General features: G+C 43.0%; 1 protein-coding gene and 1 pseudogene across 1 annotated transcript; one reads left to right on the top strand and one right to left on the bottom strand.

Moving 5' to 3' along the window:
- The first annotated feature begins 5021 nt into the window (after positions 1-5021).
- LOC119245703 (U1 small nuclear ribonucleoprotein A-like) lies at positions 5022-5797 on the top strand (annotated as a pseudogene).
- A 1065-nt stretch (positions 5798-6862) lies between these two features.
- On the bottom strand, positions 6863-8406 carry LOC119246745 (ferritin light chain-like). The gene has a single exon (XM_037513088.2). The coding sequence runs from the start codon at positions 8333-8335 to the stop codon at positions 7808-7810; it is 528 nt and encodes a 175-aa protein (XP_037368985.1). The 5' UTR covers positions 8336-8406; the 3' UTR covers positions 6863-7807.
- Positions 8407-8972: the final 566 nt, after the last annotated feature.

The raw sequence follows: 8972 nt of genomic DNA, 5'->3' as shown, positions 1-8972 counted from the left end.
CAGTGCCCTCTGAAAAAGGGTTTTATGGGAACTAGTGTCAGGACAATTTCCAGACTAGAAGCAGCAGATGTGGGTGTTATCATTCTATATCGTCTGTGTTGCTCCCTCTCTCTCTTTTTTTTTAATGTGCGAGTTTCATTTCATTAACAGGAATGTACACTCTCGGAGTGCATGAGCCATAGTTTACATTTGCACTACTTCCACCATAAATTCTGGTTAGCGTCTTTCTACTGAGGGATTAAATCCACCAAGCCCACCAGCCCCTGGGCCTTGCCCAGCTTTCTGCTTCAGATTGCTCTTTCCAATCCACTTTTTCATGCCAAACACTCCAGTGATTCCATTAACCACTAGTGCCCCTCTCTGTCCAGAACACCTCTTCTTTCCTTGTCCAATTGTTCACCAATGATCATCTTTCAAGATCAGCTAAACAACTCCTCTTTCTTACAAGTGTTTCGTGTTCCATCAAAATTGAGTTAATCCTGCTTCTTTCTCCGGCCACGACCTGGGTCTTACCTCTGCTATACAATTATCAGGGTTTTTTTTACTTGTTAGCCTTGCCTACTAGGGTGTGAGCTCTTTGAGAAAGTAAACTGTGTCTAATTTATTTCTTTAACTGCAGCACTTAGCTCAGCACCTGGGGTATAGACTACTAATCGATAAAAATTATTTGAATGAATATATATTGAACACGATCAATAAATACTTCTGGATTAGATTAAACAAGAGGCTGAACACACTTGCTTTGGATTCCCGTAATACCTCTCAAATATTTCCAGATTGAATATTCCACAGAGTAGCATGTTATTGCCCTACGGTCAAACATGACCTAGAATACACATGTAATTAAACAAAATTGGAATGTTTCTCATTGCAGGGAGAAAACACACATCATGAGGGACCTTTGGGTGTCTTGGTAAAAGTATGTTAGAAAGAAGCAATTATAGGATTTGGGCTTTTTTTTTAATAGATTTTTTTAATTTAAATTTTATTTTTATATTCCCCATACAATTACAACCCCCTTATTATGACCCCAATCCCTTCTTTCCCCACCCCCCACCCACCATAGAGTGTCTCTGGTTCATAGTTGTTTGTTGATTTTGATATTTTCTTTCTTATAGTTATTCTTTTTCCTGCTCCCTTATTTAAGTTTTCTAGATTCCTGCTATGAGTGAGACCATCCGGTATTTTTCTTTTTCTTTCTGGCTTATTTCGCTGAGCATGATCCCTTCCAGCTCCTTCCATGTTGCTGCAAATGGCATGTGTTTATCTTTTTTGAAAGCTGAGGAATATTCCATGGTGTATATGTACCACATCTTCTTGATCCAGTCATCCATTTTTGGGCATTTGGGTTGTTTCCAAAGCTTAGCTTTTGTAAATAGTGCTGCTATAAACATAGGGGTGCAGGTGCTCTTTGGAATTGATGTTTCTGTGTCCTTTGGGTAAATATCTAGGAGTGGAATTGCTGGATAATATGGAAGCTCTATGTTTAGTAGGTCAAGAAATCTCCACAGAGCTCTAGGATTTGGACTTTGGATGGATCATTTGGGAGAGGAACCAAAGCAGGAGAGACCTGCTCCGGTGCCAAAGCATTCACAAGTGTGCAATGAGAACTGAAAAGAAGGGAATAAAAGTGAAATTCAAACGGAATACTCCATTCTGCTCAGTGACCTTTCAGGTTGACAGGAGGTTTAGATCCTGAAGCTCCATATAGTACTAATGGCAAGAAATTCCTCACAAGAAAAGCAAGTAACACCAATTCTCATTTAAAGGTATAAAACCATAACATCTGGACAATTAAAATACTTAATCCAGGAGCCTCCCTGGTGATGCAGGGGTTAAAAACAGTGGTATTGGGCCTCCCTGGTGGTGCAAGGGGTTAAGCACAGCACTGTGAAGCTATCTGCAGCCGCTGCAGCAGGAGTTTGATCCTGGGCCAGAGAGCAACCCACATGGTGCAGCAGACATCTCCTGACTCGCCTGCTGCTGCCCTCAGCAGTATATTTCAGTCAGTCTGCCTGTTCTGTTCCCTGCTTTGTCTCTGGTAAGTCCTCTCACCCCAGCACCTCTGGCTTACATCCCAGATCTTGTATGAGTAAATAAATAAATCTTTAAAAAATAAAAAAAAATACTTAGTCCAGCATCAGTATCACTTGTGCAATGATGAAGTAATAGGATTTCCTTTTCCTCTGTTTCCCTGCTCTCGTCCCTTTCCCTCTTAAAAAAAAAAAAATATTGTTGACATCCTTTGTGGATATGAGGATTAGATAACATGTCTGAAAGTACATAATTTATATTCAGGTAGAAAAAAAGAATTTCAAATTTTCTTGCAGTTAAATAGTCATGAAGCCCCATACACCAAAGTCCACAGGCTCATTTAAAAGCCACTGCAATGTTTTTGAGCACTTTGAATGAGTCAGGTACTATGTTAGATGCAGTAGTTACAGATCTAAATGATCTGTGATTGACTTTCAGGAAACAACCTCTTTTTTTTTTTTAAATAGAACTTTAAACTTACGGAGAAGTTGCACCAGTAGTTCATACTTCGCACAGATTTGCCAATTATAAGTTAGAGAAACCGCCTAGCTACCTACCCCTAAATATCTCCATGTGTGTTTTCTAAAAGCAAGGACATTCTCCTACCTGTCATGCAATTATCAAAATCAGGAAATGGATACCATCATCCAATCCACAGTCCATATAAAATTTTATAAATTGTCTAAGTCTCTTAATGCCGCTTAATTTTTAATCTGTCTGATGTTTTCTCATCATTAGATTCAGAGTATAGATTTTTAGCAGGAGTATATTCTTGATTTCCAATCCCAGAATAGCTGCCCTACCCACATCTCTCCTATTTTGACCTGACAACTTGCACAGTTAGGGGAAGCTTTGAGGCCTCCTGGTGAAATGCAGATTTTTCTCTGCTTCTTCTTTTGATCCCTTATTTAGCCATCAGAATTGCTAAAAATCCTGAGGCGGATGTCTGCTTCTTGGGGAGTTTATAGTCAGCTGAAACCTTACAATTCATGCAAAATTCTTTCCTAATGTGTACCCCTCTCCCATCTCCCATGGATTAGTGCCTACTTCAGTATTATTGTGAAGAATAAATTATTCATCAAGGTGGATAAATGGCTTATGGAGACAAATGACATGACATGAATGTACTAGAAATGTTTCCATCTTCTCAATATCGTTAAAATGCAGTCCTCTACTACTGTACATTCTTCTGGAGAGGAAGCATCAACGACATAGTACTCCAAATGCAAGAGCTTTAAACAGGCCCTCAGCAAAGGAGGAGCTCAAGGTCTTAGTGATGCCTGCAGTTTTGATGTGTCTAGTTAGCCCCCGATCCCTCATGTTGACACGTCCAAGGCTAGCACAGAGTGGAAGGAGGGGGAACTGTGGGAGAAAAGAGGGGACAGAGAAGAATCCCAAGGATTGTGAACTCGGCTAAGAGCTAATTAGCTTCAGCTCTGAAATGACCCCTTTGTGGGACTTGTCCTTCCTGAGAGGTTAAAATGCTGTCATGCCTGCTTTTGACAAGTGTGGTAATTAAAACAATTAATTCAGGGTCCAAAAAAAGGTGGCTCCACTTATTTGGCTGGAAAGTGGTTCTCCTTCATTTCCTCTCCACCCTCTTCCTACTCGCTGAACATCACATTCAAGAAATGAGCAAATACCTACACTACACTTCCACACACAGGGCCTAATTAGATGGAGGAATGATCATAGATGAGGAAGATTCTAGAATCTGAAGATACCTACTTTCCAGAAACTGAGTTTGTCTTGAGATATTACTATTATAGCTCTTTACTAATTTTTGCTTGGATAGAAATCAGTTGATAAAAATTGCTATCATTTGTTGTGCATTTAGCATGTCATAACCTAAGGCTTCCCATGGTTTATCCCATTGAAGTCTCCCTAAAATCTATGAATTGGGTAAGGTTATCTCTATTATGATCATGTCCAGTTTTTTACACTTGATCTTAGTCCAATTTTTTAGATAGTAAGTGGGACCAAGAAAGGTGAAGACACTGGCCCAAAAAGAGAGTAGAGAATGGATTTGTACACACTCTGGCCCAAAGTTCAGTGCTCAATCACTGTTCTAATTGATTTGAACATAGATTAAAGGCAAGATGAGCCGATGATTGGTACCCCCAAACTCCTAACAATAGGGAAGTAGTAGAAAATTTGATTTAAAAGGCAGATTAGACATAGTAGGCCAGAATGCCTTAAAGGCTGGTATAAGGACTTTAGGCATAGCCTATAGAATCATTTATTGTAATTCTCTGAACACATGCACGCATGCACACACACACACACACACACACACAGAATTTAGCCAAAGAGGAAATTACTGTGGAATTTGTTTACAATATGTTAGAAGTTTAATGTAATCAAATTCCCATTTCCCCCCCATAAATAAATTTGTCCAAAACCTTAAGTCATTTTTAAAATCTAGGTAATATTTTATCCATATGTCTTTGAGTCATTTATTGTTTGCCCAGCAAGTTGCTCTTTTTCAAGATTTGATGGCCAAACAACATTTCAGCTTATCTGGGAGACTTAAATAAAACTTTCTTCTAAAAAAAAAAAAAAACTTTCTTCTACAACCCCATTCTTGACATCAAAAGACACTAGTTAATGGTTTGATGAACAGGTCATTGTTTGGAAACAAATGTCTGCATCCGTCTTCCCAAAATATCTGCCTCAAAGTACAGTCTTTCAATTGAGCGCGCAGCATGAGGTGAATTTTTGTCACATTCAGAATTAAGTGTTTATAGTCAAGCTAATTTGAAAATAATTTCTATTTTAAGTATATATTTTAAGTCCAGCAATACGTTTTAATGCAAACATGAACATTGTTAACCACTTCCTTATTTAGTGCCAGCTACCAGCAAATGGGCTAAACTCCTTTCCCTATAAATATTTTTTCCGGTATACAATTTCTTTTAATTATCAAAAGACTTTACATGAAAGCAGGGAGATAGTAGAGCTTCCTGGGGCTGGTAGGAGGCGAGGCGATGTGCTCGCCTTCTAGTCCCTGCGCGACCTCAGCATCTCACTCTGCAGCGGTTCCTGAAACCCGGCCCATCAGCACGATTTTTATCAACAACCTTCATGAGAAGATCAAGAAGGATGAGCTGAAGAAGTTCCTGTACGCCCTCTCTCCCAGTTTGGCCAGATCCTGGACATCCTGGGATCACGGAGCCTGGAGATGCGGGGCCAGGCTTTTGTCATCTTCAAAAAGGTCAGCAGTGCTACCAACACCCTGTGCCCCACCCCGTGCAGGGTTCCCGTCCTACGACAAGCCCATGCACACCCAGTACGCCAAAACCACTCAGATACTATTGCCAAGATGAAGGGCACTTTCGTGGGGCGGGGCTATAAGCAGGAGAAAAGGAAGCCCAAGAGCCAGAAGACCTTAGCCGCTAAGAAGGCCGTGGAAGGTGGTGCGGCCGCCATGGTGGTGGGTGCTGTCTGGAGGCCTGGCACCCCACATCCTGTATTGCACACCAGGCCAGCCACGGTACGTGCCACCTCCAAGCATGATCCCACCGCCTGTCTTAGTGCCCTGCCAGATCCCACCGAGAGCCATGCCCCCGCAGCAGCGTGTGCCGGGACAGATACCACCTAACTAGCCTCTTTCAGCAAGTCCACCAAATCACATCTTGGTCCTCATCAACCTTCCAGGAGACCATTGAGTTCATGCTGTCCATGCTTACTATTCAGAGATGCCCTGCAGGGCTTCAAGTTCACCCAGAACAATGCCATGAAGATCTCCTCTGCCAAGAAATAGCTCCTTTCCCCACGCTTGCCCATGCTCCCCTCCCCCAGCCCTCTGTGAGGCCTCGCCTTCCCCAACTTGGCTCAGTGCCAGGAGGTACTGAGGCCTCAGTACCTCAGGGGCCTTCTGGGCCTGGGTGTGTCGGTGGTCACATAGCCTTGTACTGAGTCTGTGCTCAGATACTGTACCTGGTGCTGTTAGGCCAGAGTTAAAGTGGTTTTTTGAAGTTTGGTTTTTCACCAAAAAAAAGAAAAAAAAAAGAGAGCAGGGGATTTACGTTTTCTCCTTAAATTAGCAATATAGTTCTCAATCTCTATAAAATATTCTTTTTGAAATTTTTTAAAGATTTATTTATTCGTGCATACAAGAACCGGGGTACAGGCCAGATGCGTGGGGGGTGAGAGGATTCACCAGAGACAGAGCTGGGAACAGAACAGGCAGATTGACTGAAATACACTGCTGAGGGGAGCAGCGGGCGAGTCAGGAGAGGTCTGCCGTGCCATGTGGGTTGCTCTCTGGCCAGTGGGGATCGAACTGGTGCTGCAGAGGCTGCGGACAGCTTCATAGCACTGCGCTCAACCCCTGTGCCACCAGGGAGTCCCTGCCTATAAAATATTCTATAAAATATTATAAAATATGCCTCTAATCCTTGTAAGGTGGAAGAAATGATAGTGTACCTTTAGTTTTCCTGCTCTGGGAAGGAAAGTTGCAATGGGAAAATGATTTTTCTCCACTTCAGTTGCTTGAGAACAAGTTATAACCCTGGTTTTTCAAAGTCAAAGAAAATAATACACAATTATTAGATTGCTATTTGTGAGACACAAATATGTGGATTTAGTAGAAAACAACTCACCAGATAAATGGAACACATTTTAAAAAGAATGCCATATTTTACTGCTTCTTTCTCTTGGCTTCTGGAATTTAACCTCCATTTGACCCTCCTCCATTCTAATCACTTTGGCTCTCTTAGAGCTTCCTTAATGTTCTCCTCCCTTCCACTAAAATGAACTCCAGAGCCATTTTTAATCTGCATTTTGAACATTTATTTATCTATTAATATACAACTATATTCCAGAAAGAGTTTAAGGTGGTTTAAAAGGATCCATAAAATACATGAAGAAATTGGTTAGAGAAGAACCAGGGGAACTTAATCAAAAAATGGTTATACAATCCAACTAATTTACTCTGGGTGGATTATACACTTGGCTTTAAGCTTTCTAGCAGGCCATCAGAAAAGGAAATGTCATTAGTTACATCGGTTACAGCATCCATAAAACAAAACAAACCAATAACCCAGGTGAAGCACTGTTATTCTTAACACTAAGACCAGAAAGAAATTTCTCCAGAGGTTTCAGAGGTCAGTGTAAGATACAGCAACCTAATGGGAGACACAAAGATGAATTTCAGAGTTTTTTTTTTTTTTTTTTTTTTTTGCTATTCAATAGACACTGATGAAATCGCACCAAGTCAAAAATCAGAAAAAACAATTTTTTCACGAATTTGGGGGTGGAGGGGGGTGACAATATGATAAGCTCAAGGTACTCACTCAATTTTCCACTCTGCTAGACAAAAGCCATGGTGAATTTTAGAACAATACAGTCTAATCCAGTAGCCAGAATGGTTTCACAGGAATTATTTCGAGAACTTAAACCCCTACAATCGTTGACAATTTTCTAACATGACAGAGAAAAGTTTATCAGATCCTCAATGTCCACAAGTTGGAAAAACAATTTCTTCAGAAAAAAACTTAAGAGAATCAAGCCGACTAGAAATCTTCCGTGCTAGTCTGCATGCTTCTTATATTCCTCTCCGCCTAGCTTTCCTCCCCCTCTGCAAAAAGAACTGTGTTTGTTTCCATTTGGTCCGGTCCGACGGCGTGGAGGCGGCCTGCAGGGTAGTAAAGCGCTTTGCTGCGTAAGTACCGCGCACTAGCCGATGCCTCGCGGCTGGAAACAGAGGCTCAGACAGAAATTCAGAGGCCTGGAGACTGCAGAGAGATCCCTCAAAGGTCGTTGGAGGCGCCTACTTGCGCTTTTGGGTGAGCTTTTCGAAGAGATAGTTGCCCACATCAGCCTGGGGGCTGGCCAGCCTGCGGAGGTTGGTGAGGTGGTGGCCCAACTTCTTGAGGAGATCAAGCTCCTTCTCCAGAAAGTGGCGCTCCAGGAAGGCACAGAGGGGGATGTCTGCGTGGGCAGAACCCAGGGCGTGCAGATCTAAAAGGGCCTGGTTCAGGTTCTTCTCCAGGGCCAGGGCGGCTTCCATGGCATCCACGCTGCCACTCCACTCACCTTGGGTCAGGCTGCGCTGGTTCTGGAAGAGGTGGCGGGCACCCCACAGCTTTTGCATCTGCAGGAGGAGCTCGGAGTCCTTGCACTTCTCCTCAGCTAACTCACGGAAGAAGCAGCCCAGGCCTCCCAACGCCGTATTTAGGCCTTCGAAGTAGAAGCCCAGGGACAGGTAGGAGCAGGATGCGCGTAGATGCAGGTTCACCAGGCCCTTGACTGCGGCCTCCACGCTGACGGAATAATCCTGGGAGCTCTGAGTGCTCATGGTTGCTCAGCAGTGAGGAGCGCGCCACAAAATCGGGTGTTAGCTGGGCGGGAAAGCAGGGATAAATGAGAAGATGGTGCAGGGAGTTGTGATTGAAGGGGGAGGAGCTGAAAACTTGCTACACTCAAGGGGGCGGGGTCAGGGCAGAGTAGGTCAGGCTGGGAGGGTTTTTTTTTAAGGTATATTTTTATTTATGCATATAAGAACTGGGGTGCAGGCCAGAGGAGTGGGGGGATGAGAGGATTCACCAGAGACAGAGTGGGGAACAGAACAGGCAGACTGACTGAAATACACTGCTGAGGGGAGCAGCGGGTGACACAGGAGAGGTCTGCTAGGCCATGTGGGTAGCTCCCTGGCTGGGGACCAGGACCAAACTCATGCCCAGTGGCTGGGGGTAGCTTGATAGTGCTGAGAATTAACCCCTACGCTACCAGGGAGGATTTTAGTCTGTTCTATCCTCACTGTTGAAGCATGAGACAGATCTGGGCTACTGCAGGGCACACTGTCATTCTAGATTTTGCTAAGAATTTAATTCTTCCTCTCCTCCCCCCCCCAGAGCATTTTTTAAATTAAGGTAACATTGGTTTATAATACATACGTGATTTAGGGGTACAGGTTCACATCTCTTCAGATGTAT

The sequence above is a fragment of the Talpa occidentalis genome, unplaced genomic scaffold, assembly GCF_014898055.3.
Source record: "Talpa occidentalis isolate TD23 unplaced genomic scaffold, MPIMG_talOcc4v2.1 talOcc4.15, whole genome shotgun sequence".
In the NCBI taxonomy this organism is placed as follows: domain Eukaryota; kingdom Metazoa; phylum Chordata; class Mammalia; order Eulipotyphla; family Talpidae; genus Talpa; species Talpa occidentalis.
The sequence above is the reverse complement of the archived record's forward strand: the minus strand, read 5'-3'. Positions and strand labels throughout refer to the sequence as shown.

What these genes read in the sequence shown, in the direction of transcription:
- LOC119246745 (XM_037513088.2), bottom strand. Translation starts at nt 8,335, where the DNA reads ATGAGCACTCAGAGCTCCCAGGATTATTCCGTCAGCGTGGAGGCCGCA.